This window comes from Hyposmocoma kahamanoa, unplaced genomic scaffold (genome assembly GCF_003589595.1).
Source record: "Hyposmocoma kahamanoa isolate Upper Pololo Valley unplaced genomic scaffold, ASM358959v1 86, whole genome shotgun sequence".
NCBI classification, from domain to species: domain Eukaryota; kingdom Metazoa; phylum Arthropoda; class Insecta; order Lepidoptera; family Cosmopterigidae; genus Hyposmocoma; species Hyposmocoma kahamanoa.
In genome coordinates this window covers 15,540,961-15,560,314 of record NW_020654289.1, presented here as the reverse complement: position 1 = coordinate 15,560,314, position 19,354 = coordinate 15,540,961, and the positions used below count along the sequence as shown (strand labels likewise).

The following is a 19,354-nucleotide window of genomic DNA, read 5'->3' as shown; positions in this document are numbered from 1 at the left end:
TATAATTTTTTAATGCTGTTAATAATTAGATTTACTTTTTTTAATGCCTAAAAGTCTAAGCTTCCTATTGCACCTACAGTCAAGATCAAATTTCAGAATAGAATAAACGCATTACAGAAGTAATAAATATAGATTCTGGGATATTCATTGTTTGCACAAGTGTGTAGTAAAGCACTATAAGACCAGGAAGAAAAAAGTAAGAAAATTGTTTTAACTTTGCTTAGAGTAAATCAAATTTTTCTACAAAACAAATTAATTAAAAAAATTAAGTTATTCAAGTGTCCCATTATATATATATATATATATTACTGGCATTTGGTAACCATCACAGAAGTTACTAGACTATATGCCTAATTTAAGAATTACAGATAAATTAACTGCTATAGAATAAAGTAGTGCCTGATAAGCATCAAGCTTAACTGCAAACAATCTCAATTTTGTCAGCTTCCACATGAGTGCTGTAATGATTCAGAATTTGCCTCTAATGGAATAATAGTATTTACAAAATAAATTACATTATTTACATTAAGTTTAAAACCACACTGCCTAGTCATTAGATATGGAGACTAGAACATATTTGACCATATAAGCGAGGAATACAAAGCCTACCAGCACAAACAAGTTTGTCATAATATAATACATATTAGACTGCTGCTCAGTCGTCACTTCACTGTCACATGGCGGCTGCGTGGTGTCCGCGCTCAACATCGCCTCCTGCCGCTGCTTCAACAGCAGCTCAATTTCCTCCACATAATCTGGGAACAACTCACAGAACATTTTGTTCTTAATATTCGTCTCCAGGGACTCCGCTGCCAAACACCGTTTTTGGTAGTCAGACGTTTCAATGGAGCCTAAAGTTGGTGTCTTTTCCAACATGAAACTAAGTAATCCCGTCAATATTGTTGAGATTGACCACGCGGGGTTCCACGTATCGGGGTGAAAGTCGGTGATGCTAAGGCACAGTCTGGTGTTAGTCTTGAACCTTCCGTTTGGAGTAATCATATAGATTGAGGGTGGCTTGAAAGGGAATTCTCTCGGGAAGATTATTTTGCCGTGGTAAAAACCACCTTCGTATGGACTTTTCTCTGGTCCTTTTACTACGTAATGCCATTCTAGGATGTTGGAAGGTACTGGTTCCGCAGTCACATATGGTACGGGATCATTTTTTAGTCGAATATAGTCTTGTTTTAGTCTACTGGTGGCACCCGTCACTTTACTTTTCGCCATTGTTTACAATTCGCCCAAAGAAAAAACATCAAAATTTCCGAAATGTCCTTTTAGCACGTTGTTTCCAAAACTGAGAACAAAACTTAATTTCTAAATTAAGTTTACGACATAAAATTGTGCAGAACGGATAAAATGTACGTCGTCTTTCTTTTCTTTCAGCGATTTCCCGATTTCTCATGCACGTCACGTCATTTGGTTAGTGTGACCATAATTTGTAAACTAAACTGTCTGAAATTCGTTACCAATTATTATTCTACACAGGTGTTGCCACATGGATAAAGATCCATTTTGAAAAATCATGTTTTTCCGGATATTTTTCCAATAGTTTTCCTATAATTTTCCATATATGACGTTGACGCCTGTCAAAAGTAAAAGTTACTGGACGAAAACAAAGGAACCAACAACAAGTGGTGGTGTGATTGTTGGAGGTTTTGTTCGCTGTTGTGAAATCATTCTGTCGCCTTTTCGTTCGTTAGGTAACTTTTAGCTATACGAAACAGTATAGAGTTTATAATTCACGCTAAATAAAACTAAAAGATATTTCTAAACATAGAACATAATATTGTGAGTCTTTCAATGTTCAAGTCTTCAAAATTTTCCAACTTTACGCAATTTTTTCCGGAAAAATTTCCACTCAAAGTCTAAGTCAAAGAATCATTTATTCCATGGGTAAACCAAATTTACACTTGAAAACGTCATATTTAAGCTACTGCTCGTTCACTACGCTGACTTCCCTGAGAAAAACGAGCAAGAAAGGGTTCTTACAAATAAATACGATACGACGTCGCGTTGTGCTATGATGCGGCATCGTTTCACGATGCGGCGTGAAACTTCGAAATTCACGATACGACGTCGCATCGTAAAACGATGCCGCGTCGTAGCACGAAGCGACGTCGTATCGTGTTTATGTGCGATATAAGAGATATAAGATCCCAAACTCTAGGCATTGCTCTTTTCAAATAAACTTAAATGCTATGGATTACACTTTGAATCAAATTTGTTTAAATTCTGGAGCCATGTCGTCTTTCCATACATCATTATCTAAATATGACTTTTCAATCAAAATATTTTTAATGTAGTTTTTAAACTTAAGAAATGATAATCTTAATGTGTTCCGGAATCTTATTGTAAAAACGTATACAGTTTCCCATAAAGAGTCGTTTCCTTGGTTAAACGAAATCGTGGTGGAAAACTTTTATCTGAGAGTAACCCGAGAGCCTAGACGGTACATAGAACAAATCGCTCGTTTTTGCAATACAAGTATGGTTTGAATATCTGCCGCTTTACCCACTTGAAAATCCCGTAGGACATTATACTATGGAAGCAACTAAAGCAAACTACTCTAGCAATGCGGACCGCGTATGGAACGGAGCTTAATCTGCTGGCCAGGGAAGATATATGTGGAAACCATTGAAGTTTACTATGTAAGGTCACTCCAAGAAGACTGCTTTATTAACAAGGTCTAACTTTTCTCCGTCTATTTATATGCTTGGACTAGTCGATTTTATGTTAGATAATTCAAGTTTAACACATTTTGTTTTCTTGGTATTAAGCAGTAAATTTTTAGCATTAAACCAATAAACTACCTTAGAGAGGATATCATTAATATGGTCAATGTCATCTCTGTCTGTTTTAAAAATCAAGAATGTGTCCGCAAACATAACTATTTCGCAATGGTCCTTAACAAAGAATGGCAGATCATTAACATAAATCAGAAATAAGAAAGGTCCAAGTATTGAGCCCTGCGGAACATCCATTTTTACCGGAGAACTCAAAGAAGTTACTCCGTTTATGTCTACTTTCTGAATTCTACCGTTGAGATACTACGAGACAAGTTCCAATGCCTTGTCATTTACATCGTAATATTCCGGCTTCCTAATAAGTGTAATGTGGTCAACGCAATCAAATGCCTTTAAGAGGTCACAGAAAACACCTACAGCGTTCTGGGACCTTTCCCAAGCATCAAAGATGAGTTTTAATAACGCTACTCCCCCATCGCTAGTTGATCTATCATTAGTAAACCCGTATTGTTCACTATGAAAAATATGATTCCTACCGAAATAGTAGTAGTAATTGAGTCAGCATAACCTTTTCGAATATTTTCCTTAAAGCTGGTAAAATTGAAATGGGCCTGTAGTTGCCAGGATCAACTTTCTTACCGCTTTCGCATAAGGAAATAACCTTACTGTATTTTATTAAATCGGAAAAAACACCTTCGTCAACGCACCTATTGAAAGCAACAGCTAAATGTAGGGAAACTAGTCAATAACTGAGTCTATAACTTTAGTTCATACGTCTCAGAGATCTTCAGTTTTTTTTAACATGGATTGATTTAAAAGCTTTTACAATGTCTTGTGGATTAACATGACGAAAATTAAATAAACTGCCACAAACGTCAACATCTTCCTTTAGGAGATCAATAGCAAGAGAAGGGGAGGAATTTAATGATTCTGTAGTGTTCACAGCGATTTCCGAAAAGAACGATTCAAAAGCTTGGGCTACCTTGTCTTTAGATTTTATAAGTTTACCGTCTAATTCTAAAACTATACCCTATTGTGTTTAACCTGCCTGACTCTTTATTTCTTATGCTCCAAGTAGTTTTAGATTTATTTATCGATTGTCTAATTTTGTCGCTGTGAAACTTAACCTTAGCAGCTACACATACATTTTGAAATATTTTTGAATAATTTCTAACATATTCTATAAAATTGGAATTAGTATTATAATATTTTCATAGCATATAGCTCATACAAACGAGAGCTACGGCCACTATTTGAAATTTTTCAGAAAACTACTCAACAGTAGGTCCAACACTATTGTGATATCGCCCATAGGTCTACTGTCGGGAAAATGGTAGGCTTTTCCAATTACAAGTACAGTTTCTACAAAGATTAATTTAATTTTAAGTATATTATGAAGAAAATACGAAGAAAGAAATAGTGATAAAGAAAGTTAGAACTATATTCCTTATTTTAAACCAAATTACAAAACATTTTGTCCTGAAAATTCCAATAATTATGATTCAAATTTTTTGTTCAAAGCGACAATAGTGTGATTTAAATAGAAGTAAAAGTGAAAACAGAAATATGGAGACTATTTAGAAAGCCCAAACAAGATAACTAAGTTATATAAGAGAAATTAGTGAAAACATAATGTTGTAGAAGCACAATGGCTCAAATGACTTGTATCCAAGACCAAACTCTAAATAAAAAAGATATTCTGTCTGCTTCTGTCTTCTGTCATGGACGAAGATTCACTCTGGGCCTTTTGGAGGGAAAAGTGTCGTTTTTATTTTGAGTTTCAATTATTTTGTGAAATCTAGTACAAAGTGGGATAGGATAGTGCCTTAATCGAAGATTAAAACGCGAAATTATACGAATCTCGAACTAAAATACCCGTATCGGCCCGTTCAAACACGCCGCCTCAAATTGCCTATCCTCTTTGTGGCGGCCATATTTACAAAAACATAATTAAACGAAGGCATGACTCAAAGGACTTGTATCCAAGCCAAAATTATTAATAAATAAAATCATGGACGTAACACCGCGTTTACAGTTTTACACTATAGTTTCGTCGAAACAATCGTGTCGAGAGGTTGAAACGCGTTCACACATTCGTGCGATAGGCGATGCGATGCACGACACGCATGTGTAAACATGCGTTAGCATCTAATAGTCTGTGGTGTAAACGGACACTTCACTATTCGCGTCGTGCATCGCATCGCCACTCGTGCGATCGCGTCGAGAGCGGTATTTCGGGCACTAGTCAAAGGACGCGAGTTTTTTTTAAAGGTGTGCTTTATTTGAAAGAAAAGTATACAAACTACAATCAATGGTAAATATAAACTCTTGGTATTTCATGGTATGTATCCATATTATTTTCGTAAATATTTATACAATTCATTTTCATTAAAATGTATACAACAAAAGGTTATTGTAAATTCTCGGACAACACTCACACGGGTAATCACGGCCTTGTATATTAAACTGAACCGCACAATAAGTTAATAAAACGAACCGAGTGAGTGGCTTCAAAGTAGTAATGCGTCTCTTTCATTCATATTTCAGCCAGCCACATTGTTTTTAACTTTTTAATTTTTACAGAAAAAGTGGCCGCTTCTGGATGACCAAAACTACTAATATTATTTCGTAATTCAAATTAGTATACTTATTTGATATGCTACTTCATAATAGAAGGTTTCATTGTTGATATATATTGTTTTGTATTATTACAGTAAAAGCATATTACCTTTAAGCTTATTTTATTTAACCAAAAGTTGGTAGGTCAATGACCAAAATGAAAAAAGTTAATACACTAGACCATACCTAAGATGATTTTATTTAGCCTTGGCATTTTGTTAGACAAGGACAGACCACAACTTCGAGCTATCTCACGTGCTCGGTTTTTACTTTTATTTAAAATAAACCTTAACATAACTCAATAAGATGTAAGTTTGTATTATTGGTATATCGAAGTGCGCGATCCAGTTTATGAAATATATAAATCCGTGGTAATTATGTTTGGTGTCAATTTCAATAGTAAAATCTAATGACTAAAATCTAATAAATTCTCTACTTTTAAAAGTGGTTACATAATAATGATAAAATCACAAACGTTATTATAAAAAAAGCAAATGCTTTGTAATAATTTTTACGAAAATTATATGGATAAATATTATAATATATATATTTATCACTGGTTGTTTACTTTTTTCTTAAATAAAAGTAAACTTTAAAAAAAATCCATTACTTACTACATATTTTTGAACACAACACAAAGTAGGTACTTGGTTTTGGAATATCTAAGTATCGCGCTGTCAGTCGAACAAATGAAGACTAAAGCGGAGTTTGGCTCTGTATACGATTTTAGCGCCTTACAAGTGCGGACACTTTTTAGCGCGGACCCGACGTCCATATAATTGTAAGTCAATTAATATTACGTATATTATATACAGTGGTGGTCGTTTAATTAGAAACACTTCTTATGATTGAAGGAAGTTTAACTTCAACGTACAAATGTTCGTAAAAAATATATATATTCAATAATAAATAATCATGCAATAATATAGCCACTCAAATAAAAAATCATTAATGTTAAATGCATAAAAAATGAAACATATCTTACTTTTAATTATAAAATGAATCTTACACAATGTACGAGTATATTTTCTGTTCCTGGCCGCTTGGACTAATTAGAAACATTTGAAAAAAGCATCTATAGCTCGTTCTTTTTTTAAAATTGAAGAATAACATTTCTTTCTTGATGTTTTCTATTAATTTGGCGGCAATTCAAAATTTGATCTGAAATTAATTTTGTTCAAAATGGGCAAAAATAAAAGTTGTGACGCGTCATCTAGGCAGATAATTGTTAATTTACATTTAGATCAAAAGTGGACGTACAGAAGAATAGCTGAGCATTGAAATTGTTCTGTGAAGAAAGTTTTTAATGCAATTGATCACTATAAAACGCATGGAACTGTTGAAAATATTCTTATAAAGGCTCGGCCAAGAAAAATCTCTCCCAGAGAAGATAAGCTAATCGTTCGTGTTGCTAAAAAGACCCATTTAAAGGCTCAAACCAGATTAAAAATGAAATTTTTTCGCCTGATGACCCCAGACACGTCTCATCAAGACTGATACGCCGAAGATTAGTGGAAGCTAAATTGTTTGGAAGAACCTTTCGAAAGGTACCGCTTCTTACCAAGCAACATCGAGAAAAGCGATTATTATTCGCAAAAAATATGTTAATTGGACGCTACGAGACAAAAAAAAAATTATTTTCGGATAAAACGAAAATAAACATGGTAAATTTAGATGGAAAGCGCTATGTTAGACGTCCTGTAAACAGTGCTTTTAATTATAAATGGTCATAGACCATAGTGCTTGAGCACGGTAGCGGAGACATTAAAGTTTGGGGGTGTTTTTCCGGATGTGGAGTTGGTCCCGTTCGGAAGATCGAAGGTACAATGGATCAATGGCAGTACAAAAATATCTTAGAGGACACAATGATTCCCTACTCGGACGATCATTTGCCTGTAACCTGGATCTTTCAGCATGACAATGATCCTAAATACACGGCCAATAGCGTCAAATGTTTCCTTAGCGAACAGCGTATATCCGTTTTAGACTGCCCAGCAAATAGTCCGGATTTAAACCCGATAGAAAATCTGTGGTATATTGTTAAGAAGAAAGTCTCAAACAAATGTAACACCAGTCAAAACGAATTATATGAAGCATTTGTTGAAGCATGGAATTCAATCTCCCTAGAAAAATGTATGACATTGATTAAATCAATGTCACGTCGTTGCAGAGCTGTTATTGAAAATAAGATGGATACGCCACTAAATATTAATTGTAAATATTGGTAGGCTGTGGATAGTAGCTATTTCGTAAATAAAAATACTAATCGCTTATAATTAAAAAAATGTTGTTTTTTTTACACTTTTTTGTTGTTGTTTCTAATTAGTTGTCCATTATTGTTTATACCTTAAAACTGATTTAAGTGTTTGTCCGTGATGTAATATTGAAACTGCACTAGTGTAGTGGGATTTATATTGTTTTTCTAATAAATAATAAATCGTTGAACCTATTGTTGTCCTATTTATTGTTTAATTTCAAAATAAAAACGATTGCGGTGAAGTTTCTTACATAATGTCAAGGACCGTTTGTAGTGTTTCTAATTATACGACCACCACTGTATATCTAATATTATTATACATATATGTATATTACATATATTCGAAAATTAACAAACGTTTACATTTCATTGCACGCGACACCTACGTATGTATATACAATGGTATAAAACTACTTACATTATCTTCGGTGTGTATTGTGCGTTCGCAGCCATACACTGATCACAAGAAATTTTTCATGGCGGTATATACGAACCATATAGGTCATATACATCTTCCAACCACATACCCGAAATTATAGATTGTTTTTTTCTTACGAACATACGCACAAAAATTTGCTATTAGCTTCTTCGCTTTCAACTCATTGACTGGTAATTTTATAATATTTGTAACTTTGTATTTAATTTTGTGGTTTGGGTTTCAAATGAGTTCTTCGGTTTCATACATACGGTTCTAGAAAATACAAGACCCGCGCATTACTCCAATCCATTTTGTACCTACGTATTATCGTTAGCAGCTTATTTATATATAACGTACTCTGTGGTTTATATGAAGCGGGTCGAATACAAAAATGGCAGGCTTTTGAAGTTGCAACTACAGTTTTTACAAAGATTATTAATTTTATTTTAAGTATATTATGAAGAAAAAAACTAAAAAAGAAATAGCGATGAAGAAAGTTAGAACTATATTCCTGAACTGAAACCAAATTACAAAAGACTTTATCCTGAAAATTCAACTAATTACGAATTCAAAGATTTTGTTCAAAGTGATAAAAGATAATGTGATATGTGAAAATGAAAACATAAATATTGACTACCGCCGCTTAAAAGACTATGTAAAAAAACCGAATAAGTGAACTAAGTTATTTAAGAGAAATAGAAAACAATCTATTAGAACTACAATGGAATATTACCGAGTATCCGATAATTAAACGAAGACATGACTCAAAGGACTTGTATCTAAGTCAAAACCATTAACAAAAAAAAGGGACTTTTTTATTGGTTTTCACGGCTCTGGGAACTTTTAAGCCAATCGTCAAAATAATCACTTTCATAACGAAAATATAACACTTAGAAAGTAAAACGAAAACACTTCAAATTTCGTTCACAATGTTAGATATAAAGTTACATATTGGTTTAAATAAGTTTTTTCTTGAGAGTAACGATTGAACGTTTTTTGGAATATCACTGTCATCTACACAAAGGTCCTTAGTCCAAGGTATATGAAAACGGTATTGAACACAGGTGAAAATGATATGTTGTAAGTCGATTGTTTCTTTCAATGAGGACATTTATCATTTTGAAGGTTCCCAATCTCTTTAGGTGAGCAGGAATTCTGCAGTGGCCAAATCCCATTCTATTGATGGCAGTTAACTGCTTCCGTGAGTCTAGATTCGTTTTATTCAACCAAGCTTGAGCGGGCGGGCTCATTTGTACGCTGGTGTACCACTTTGCTTTTGTTTCAGTCGCTTTCCTCCAATATTCCATCCATAAGGACTTCAGTGACAACATGAACTGGGCGTGGAAGTCAGTATGAGGTACTTTCAAACAAGAGGAATGTTTTTCATCTGCTGTTCTTCGTGCAGCTCCATCAGATTGTTCATTCCCAGTAATACCAGAATGTGAAGCCTTATATGTTATATTTTTACCTCTACTATACATGTCATGTACCAATTTATTTATATTATATACTATATAACACACATTATATTTATATTGTTTGTTATTGAGTGCAGCCAATATACTTTGAGAATCAGTAAAGATAATTTTATTAACAACTTCGAGAATATTTACATAAAGTAATGCTTGGAAAATAGCATAACACTCCGCTGTGAAAAATACTACAATAGTTGTTAATCTTGAAGCATTTAGATAATTTAACCTGTGGGTCATAAAATGCCGAAGTTGCAGTATCTTCAGTCGTTGAACCATCTGTATACATAGTGTATAGAGACTTGTTTTCAAGAAATTGTAGTAGTTCACGTTGGTTGTCAACTTTTTGAATAAGAAGTGTTGCCACGTTGCCCAAGGAGGAAGTAGTTAAACTTTAAGTAAAAAAGTTGCTAGATTCCAAGAAATTAATTCTGGGTAAAATTGCCTAAAGTGGCTGAACAAAAATATAATTATGGGATTGCGTTTTTAAATACATATTTTTCTTAATTTTACAAATTATAAATCGATAAAATAATTCTCATCAATATCAATCAAATCATTATCATCTTGTGGTATTGAAGGTTAAGCTTTATTTTCGTTTATTTTTTCCAATTTTTTACTTTTCTTACTAAAAGAGCTAAAAGATTTAACTATCAAATATTTTGTTTTGTACCTAATAATTTCGTAAATCTGAATAAATCTATATAGCTAAAACTGGCTACAGTGGCAACACTGCGAATAACTTTATAATGCATTGGCTCAGTTCATAAGGAACAATGTTATTAAAATTTAGATTATTATTTATCCACTTAACATTATTTTCAGCTATTACCATCTCATTTCTTCTCTATTACCATCTCTTTTCTTACCCCAAAAAATATTTACCTACGCATATACAAACTCATCCCACATGCTTCCACTTACTTAAGCTCACTAGACCACAAATATACACATATAAAATATATACTTTCCTGCATTTATTACTTTATACATTACACACACAGTACGGAATTACGTAAACTCATTAAACTGCCATATACACAAAATATAATTGATTATAAACTTTGTTACACTATCCACTTCGAATTAAACACCAGGGTCTGCAACTTGCATAGTAACATAACATTGATGACTAATACGTTCTATCATGGATAGTAACCTAAACAATATAAATGAATTAGACAATATGGAGATAGCACAAACAGTTGCATGCGATATAAATGACATTTCAAAATATGTACGACAAAACAACACAAACAACCCAAATGTCACAATAATAACCCAAAATATTAGAAGTATTTATAGTAACATGGATGACTTTCAACTAAATCTACTACAACTAAATTTAAACATTGACATTATTATTCTAACTGAATGTTGGTTAAATACAAAAAAAACAAGTGCCCAATATTACACAATTCAACACGTTTGCGACTACAAAACTTCATAATCAAAACGATGGAGTTGTTGTCTATATTAAAAAACATCTCGAAGCTAATGTGAAGGAAATTAATCTAGAACATGCCTCATGCTTACAAATTACTATGCATAATATGGTTATATTAGGTATATACAGGTCTCCATCTTATAGAAATGCTGAAAACTTTATAAATTCTTTGAATACTCATCTTGAAACAATTCAAACCTACAAAAATATAATTGTTATGGGTGATATAAACATTAATATTAATACTAAGTTAGATGAAAAAACACAAGAAAGTAAAAATAGATTAAGTTACTTAAACATGATGTCAATGCAGGGACTCCTCCCTGGACATTCCCGTCCTACTAGAGAAAACAATTGTCTGGACCATTGCTTTTTAAAACTTGACAGAAACAATAAAAGTGCCTGCATCGGAGTTTTAAACACAACAATTACTGATCACTTAATGGTGCTACTTAACATATGCATAAATTTGAAAATTAATAGCCACAGTAAACATAAAATAAAAATAGACTATAATAAAGCCCTTGAAAGCCTAACTAAAAAACAACTAAATGTATTACTCGAATGCAATGACCCCAATATACTTACAAATAAATTAATAAGCATGTTACAAGAATCATTAAAAGAAAATACTATCATTGTAAATATCCCTAAAGCAAGGCGAATAATCAAACCGTGGGTTACTCCAGGCATATTACGATGTATCAGGAACAGAAATAAGTTGCAAAGGAATTCGCGCGCTGACCCTGATAACGAAATTCTAAATATCACCTATAGACGATACCGTAATTATATTAATAATCTTATAAAGAAGTTAAAGCGGAAATACGAGAGAGAGCAACTAACGCAATTTTTTTGCAAATTGCAACAAAAACCCAAGACTATTATGGAAGTGTATCAATGATATAGCAAATTTCAAGCCGGCAGGGCATTCAAATGAACACTTACTCAAATTAAAACAATCTCCAGATGAGTCTGTTAATTTTATAAATAACTATTTTGTGAACACTGGTAAAGAACTGGCTGAGAAAATTATCTCAGCTAATTATCCTGGGAATATTAAAGTAAACATACCCAAAACCATACACTCTGTACAGTACACAAAGTACTCTAGCAACATTGACTCTGCTGCTAAAACTAATGAATATAAAATGGCTCCGTTCACATCGTTTGTTCTGTTAGAAACTGACCCCGAAGAAGTGCATTCTGTTCTTATGAATCTGAAGGCCGAAAGTGCTCCTGGTTGGGATAACATTACAACAAGGTTTTTGAAATTGGCACATGTCGTGATAACTCCAATTATCACTGATCTGGCAAACAAATGTTTCCAACAAGGGGTTTTTCCAGCAGCACTAAAACGTTCAATCATTACACCAGTGTACAAGAGCGGTGACAAAGACGACTCCAGTAACTATCGACCTATCTCTGTTTTAACGTCTATTTCCAAAATTTTAGAAAAATTATTAAATGTCAGACTTGTAAATTATCTAAACAAATTTAAAGTTATTGCCAAGTCACAGTATGGCTTTAGACACGGGCTTTCAACTGAAGATGCAATAACGGCGCTTACTTCTGTAATAATAGAAAAATTAGATAATGGTAAAAATTCTTTAGCAGTATTTTTAGACCTAAAAACGGCCTTTGACACCGTCTCTGTCCCCATTCTTGTGCACAGGCTTGAGAATATTGGAATTCGAGGTATCCCACTGAAACTACTTGTGAGTTACCTGAATGAACGTAAACAGTGCGTAAAAGTAGGTAGGTATACAAGTAGTGAAGAAAATGTTACATTTGGTGTTCCTCAGGGTAGTGTGCTTGGACCCACACTTTTTCTTGTGTATATCAACGAGCTTTGTAAACTAAACATCCCACATGCAAAAATCTTCTCATACGCAGATGACACTGCGATTGTTTTTAGCGGTGACTCATGGGAGGATGTACACAGAAGGAATGAGGAAGGTTTAACTGGAGTGGCTACATGGTTGGATGCCAACTTGCTAACATTGAACACAAACAAGACAAACTTTATTTGCTTTAGTATAGATAAAAGAACCCTGCCGGTTAATGAATTTAGGGTTAGGATTCATAAGTGTACCGCTAATAATATAGTAAACAACTGCCCCTGTTCATACATCAATAGAGTTACTAATACAAAATACTTGGGTATTCTGGTTGATCAGCGGCTGTCTTGGTATGAACACTTGGAACAGGTTATGGGCAGGTTGAGAAAACTAAACTGGGTCTTCAAAGTACTTAGACATGTTGCTGGTAAAGACCTTGTAAACAAAGTGTACATAGCACTAGCTCAGTCACTTCTATGTTATTGCATTTCTGTATGGGGTGGCGCTGCAAAGACAAAGTTTCTAGAGTTAGAAAGAGTACAAAGATCCCTACTTAAAGTGATGTACTTTTTACCATACAGGTTTCCCACTAAAGAGTTGTATACGTATGCTGATCTCTTGTCGATTAGAAAACTATATATTTTGGGTTGCATTCTAAAAATACATAAAACTCTAACATATGACTCAAATATAATAAATAAAAGAAGAAATTGTACTGTTCTGTCTGTCATACCTGTTAAAACAAGTTTTGCTAAAAGACAATTTACAAGACAAAGTGCTGACTTATATAATTTGATAAATAAGAAATTGAACATTTACCCTATGAATTTATACGAGTGCAAGAGTACCCTGAACGCATGGCTTAAAACACAAAAATACAGTGAAGTGCAAAGTCTGTTACAAATTATAACGTGACAAAATCACACACCACGCACGCACGCACACACACACACACACACACACACACACACATTCAGACATTTTCGCTATGTTCTCTTTTTGTTTTTATTTTTGAACTACTTACTTTTAGATTTAAAACAAATAATTGGAAATAAATCATAAACTTTTTGTACATTCTATTAAGGAAGAGCGGGGTCTCCTGACACAGGTATTTATATACTTAAAAGGAGTACCCTTGCCACTAATTTGTTTTGTATGATTTGTTGATGAATAAATATTTTTGTATTTTTTTGTATTTTGTATATTTCCATTTCATAATTTCCATCCTTCATTGTTTAGATTTACCTATAATATACTACCTACCCTATCTTGTTAATCGCCGTACCAAAATTCCGTTTGCTTTTATTTTTATTCCGCAATTTCCTTTCCCCGTTTTTAAATTCCTATTAATATCCAAAACCCCACATCAAAGTTCCACAACAACAACAACTGCGACGACAATGATATCCTGAAGTCTCAAGAAGAAGAAAGTATTGCAAGAATTATCAAAAATTGGCAACTCAATCGAAACTGCATATGGCCAAAGGCTGGATGCCATAGTGCCAGGAAATAAGAAAAAAAAAAGTAACTTCGCGTTTTTTCTTAGACTGTGGAAACTTTTTTCCATCCTCTAAGCGTTTTTTCCATCCTCTAAGGCGTCGCCTGTCGTATCTGCGACACTACTCGTGCCTAACATCGCTATAGCGAAGTGACCGTTTACACATGCGTATCGTGCATCGCATCGCCTATCGCACGAATGTGAGAACGCAGCATAATAATAATAAATGAAAACTTTTTTTTTTTAATTATTGCTGGCCATGGAAACAAAGTCCTTCAGCCGAAAACATATAAATGAAAACTTCTGTCAACACAACAAACAACCAGTATTGCCAATTTGCGGGCTATGCCCCAAACTGCGGGGCATTTCAACTCTATTGGAGATTTTGTGCGGATTGATGCTATTTGGGGAAAATATGAGGATTCTACTATTTTATAATTTCTATCGATTGCTGATGCATCGCTAGTTTGGTAGTTCCTGATAAAAACACTATGATGAACGATATCGACAATTTTTTCAACTTCGCACAAACTTCGCATTATTAAACAAGCCGCTTATATAGAATTATTTTCAGAGCACTCTTGGTTCTGAATTGTAAAATTACCAGTCGGTGCGTGTAGAGTTCGCGATTATTTTTCCCACTTAGGCCGGTCCCCGGTATGAAGAAAAAGGAAATCAGATATTGCTAAATAAAGCCAATCATTTGTTACTTATTTCCACACCACACTCGTCAACTTTAAATATTACTTTATTTACTCATTGATTATTTCTAACCTTAACATATTGGCACAAAATGCGCAACAAATAATTATGTTACGTAATTTTGTAAAGCTGAGAAAAATTATTTAGTTTTTTTAAGACTGATTGATTTGAGTCTCATTAAAATAATGGGATAATCTAAGGGGATAATATTATTTGACCCTCAAACAAATAATTGATCTACTGTAAATGTGCACTTTTTTTAAATAAACGATATTTTTTTATGTTTGATATTAATTGTTCCATCTGTATTAGTTGATCTACGCATAAATTATAAATGAACTGCATTCAAGGTAACACTGTTATTACGTTTGCGTTTGAGCATACTAGATTAATATTTGGTATTAACAAATAATATTTGATACTTTTTTTTAACATTGGTCTTTTCTTTAAACGATTGATGACACTTATAACCTGTATATCTTTTGATATTGATCTCCTAATAAAACTTGATTGCGCCCTCCATGCAGTAGCTTAGGTTAGTATATGAAAAAGCAGCACGAGCCGAGCAAGCGAAGCGAGCGTGTCGCGGCATGCGGCAGTGGCCGGCGAGTGACAGAAACCAATTGGCTTGCGCTTCCAAACATGTTTTCAAGACAAATTATAACATAGTTTATTAATTATATTATAATTTGAATTTATTATATTATCGTATATTAGTATACAATTATAATGTATACTAATATTATATTTAATATTAGTATACAAATATAATCAACATTTACTTCGTTTTAAAAATAAGTCTCAAAATTGTATTTTGAATGCTCATTTCTATTGTTAACTTCAACATGATACGCTATAAAGAATTTGGATTTGTGTTAGTGTTGAGACCCAACATAAAACTATCAAAGTTAATTTATACAAATCAACCATATTTTGCATAGCTCAGAACATATTGAAATATCGATCGGTTTTATTTAATTTATGTCTCAGAGAAAGAAAATCAATAATTAAAAAAGATAACCGTTTGGATTTTTTGCTTGCTGCTTTTGCAAATGTAAAAAGTTTATTTAAATACATGCCTAAAATAATTAAACCATTTAGGGTTATCTAATTTTATAATTTGCTTTACATTTTAATTCTGTTTACATTCACAGCATATAGTATGGTTACATTTTGAGTTTCATAATTCTTTGGCATATTTTAAAGCGATGTATTATAACATTGACTTACAAATTATTATAATAAATAATGAGCCCTGTACCCCACCTACGGGGTGATAAGTACACCCCGTAATATAAACTTCTCTTCGGTGACACAGCGGTTAGTAGGTACTATGGGCGCTTGATGAGGTGGTTCCGGGTTCGATTCCCGATTTGGGCCAATTTAGGAAACGAACATTTCTAAGTTGTTTCTGGTCTGGATATTCTGGGTATTAAAGTTATCTTTATTCTGGTATTCATAGTACAAGAAATTCCCTTCTTTTGAGACCAGAAATTTGGTGTGATTGTCTCGCATTTTTTCCCTAAATACTTCTTGACATAGCTTCCAAGAAAAAGGAATCTAAAAGAGAGACAGCCGAGATGGATATACAACAAAGCTATTTCATTTCCAGTACATCGGGAAGAATGCCTTATATTTTGAACAATTGTGAGATCATGTACTCATAATAGAAGCTCCATATACTACCTACGTACGGTGGCGTGAGGACGCTTCGGGCTTCGCCCACCGGTGAACCCCGGCTTACGGCCTCGGCACGGCACTCTAGGATTGTCTGATAATAATTTGATCACAAATTATTATCACACAATCCTAGAAACATCTTCGTGCTAATTTTCGGCCCGAGCAAAGCAATTTTTTTCTACAGCCATTTTCATCAAAAAAATTATCCGCAAATTATGATCAAACACCCATAGTTCCGATTATCAGTCAGATTAGAGCACATTTTATACGCTTGTATGGCGGCCACCGCTTGCCAATTTTCAACCGAATCTGAGTAAATATTTTTCGGCAGTCATATTAAAAAATGGCGAAAAACATCTTTTCATCCCAAATTATAAGGACTTCTAAAGATCTGCGAATGACAATTTTCAGCCGGATCGAAGCAAGTGTTTCTTCGGCCGCCATTTTTAACTTGCCACCTTGAATTTTTTTGACACAGACAGTTGACCACCTAAGGCATTCCTTCCCCTCTTACTTAGCTGTAATAGTTTCCGTGATAGAAAACTTTGAAATTTGTATGGCGGCCATATTTTACTTTTGGCAAAAGTTGGCCAAACTGTTGCCAAAAGTGAAAGATCATTTGTGCACTTTTATGAGGTATCATAAAAGTGCACAAATGTATTTTAGAGTTTTTACAGGCCGTTGGTCACTCTTTTATATTTTCCAGTCTTCATATTTGATTCTTTGCCTTGGATCCTATCCGCGTACAACGGTATAAATATCTTTTTTCACCATATCAGGAAGCATGCGTTCTATTTTTCTAAGTAAGCGTAAGTAAGCACTTGTAGATTTAGATAATTATAAAAGATAACAAGAACTCGAGATGTCGGGAATTTAACTATGCTCTCCCCAAATTTGGGGATTTTGAACAATTGGCAATGTCCATGCTGCAGAGCTGCAAATACCTAACGTCATATTGACAATATTCATCAATATTGACATAAGTCACAAACTAATAAGAGATACTACGTTGGTCTGTGGACATGGCGATATTGATTGGCGACTATACCCTCAAGAAGATATAATAAAACATTTTCTGTTCTGAAACATACACAGTACATGTATCAATCAGTATAAACGTGGTATAAACTTACTTTAAAATAAAATCACGAATTATAATAGTTTCAAGCTCACATTTAACATCTGTGATTTGTGTGATGGTTGATTACACATCGCGATTGCATCAATCAGTCTGGAGATACATAAAGCCATAAAACCAAGCTTATAACATATGTAAATGAAATTTTGGTGTAAACTAACAGCTATTTTGTAACAATGGCGCTTTACGAAGGAATAGCTCTAATACAAGAGAAGCAAGCGGTCGTCTTAGACCTCGGAACTGATTACACCAAGTTCGGTTTTACAGGCGAGGCAGCACCTCGCTGCATCGTGAGGACTGAGTTTTGGTGTACCGCGGAGCGTCGCTACAAACGAGTCTACGAATACAAGACTCCGGAAGAACTGTATGATAATCTTGTAAACATGCTACATTTACTATACTTCAGACATGTATTAGTTAACCCAAAAGAACGGAAAGTTGTCGTCGTCGAGTCCCTGCTCACCCCAACATTATTTCGAGAAACTCTAGCAAAGGTTCTATTCACTCATTACGAAGTCTCAGGTGTAATATGGGCTGATAATCCACGAATGTGTGCTTTGACATTGGGCACACCCATCACACTCATTGTGTCTGTTGGTGCTAGAGAAGCGGAGGTATCAGCAGTTGTTCATGCCTGTCCTGTTCTCCGTGCATTACAATCACAGCCTTTAGCATCTCACGCTATCCATGACGAATTAGCTCGTCTAATAGATGAAGACAATAACTCTGAATTACATTTATCTGATGATATCATTGAAGATATTAAAGTTAAAACTTGTTTCATCACTACACGTGAGCGTTCTGGGAAGTGGGCGGCTGGTGAAACACTGCAATGTAAAAGTGTACAGTATCCAGTACCTGGCCGGGCAGCTATCACTATTTCAGGAAAAACAAGAGAATTAGCTGCAGAATCCTTATTTGTAAGGGATAATGAATTGGCATCCCTACCCGATATTATATTGCAATGTATTATGCTGTGTCCTATTGATGTGAGGAGACCTCTGGCTGAGAATATTTTAGTTACCGGTGGTACAGCATGTATGCCTGGTCTTAAAGTGAGGCTTGCACAGGAACTTAGGCACTTGGTTACGCAGCCACCCTATAATGAGAGACTTCACATCAGCGAATTCAAGTTCCATTCCGCACCTGCTCATGACAACAGTGTAGGGTGGCTTGGTGGGGCATTAGCTGGTGCAGGAGATGCTGGTGCCACAAGAGCTATGTCCAGAGATGTGTATGTAAGGGATAAGAGGTTAAAAGATTGGGTGTGCTTATTAGATAACACTCCAAATGATCATCCACATAGGGATAGCACTGAGATTTAAATTACTTATCTGATGACATTAGAAATATTAGAAGCTGCTTGATATTGAAATTTTAATAACATGTTGTACTTAAAACAGCACTCTGAAAAAACCAGCAGAATTTGTCGAGGAAGGTTTTAAGTGAAACTAAAAGCACATTTATAACAATTTAATTTATTTAACAAACAAATAACAAAATACAGTGTTTCATTTCAGTCATAATTTAAATTG

General features: G+C 34.2%; 2 protein-coding genes across 3 annotated transcripts; one reads left to right on the top strand and one right to left on the bottom strand.

Moving 5' to 3' along the window:
- Positions 1-160: 160 nt before the first annotated feature.
- Positions 161-1,242, bottom strand: LOC113234700 (ubiquitin-conjugating enzyme E2 J2-like). Its single transcript, XM_026470141.1, has one exon. It carries the CDS (start codon positions 1,225-1,227, stop codon positions 547-549), a length of 681 nt encoding a protein of 226 aa, XP_026325926.1. The 5' UTR covers positions 1,228-1,242; the 3' UTR covers positions 161-546.
- Positions 1,243-17,711: 16,469 nt separating this feature from the next.
- LOC113234706 (actin-related protein 10) lies at positions 17,712-19,280 on the top strand. 2 transcript variants are annotated; one of them, XM_026470149.1, is made up of 2 exons: positions 17,712-18,904; positions 18,991-19,202. In XM_026470149.1, exons 1-2 carry the CDS (start codon positions 17,996-17,998, stop codon positions 19,066-19,068), a joined length of 987 nt encoding a protein of 328 aa, XP_026325934.1. In that variant the 5' UTR covers positions 17,712-17,995; the 3' UTR covers positions 19,069-19,202. The 2 variants fall into 2 exon arrangements, with proteins under 2 accessions (XP_026325934.1, XP_026325933.1); XM_026470148.1 differs by having other exon boundaries at positions 17,712-19,280.
- Positions 19,281-19,354: the final 74 nt, after the last annotated feature.

Excerpts from the sequence above, each read along its gene's own strand:
- LOC113234700 (XM_026470141.1), bottom strand. The coding sequence starts at position 1,227 with ATGGCGAAAAGTAAAGTGACGGGTGCCACCAGTAGACTAAAACAAGAC.
- LOC113234706 (XM_026470148.1), top strand. The coding sequence starts at position 17,996 with ATGGCGCTTTACGAAGGAATAGCTCTAATACAAGAGAAGCAAGCGGTC.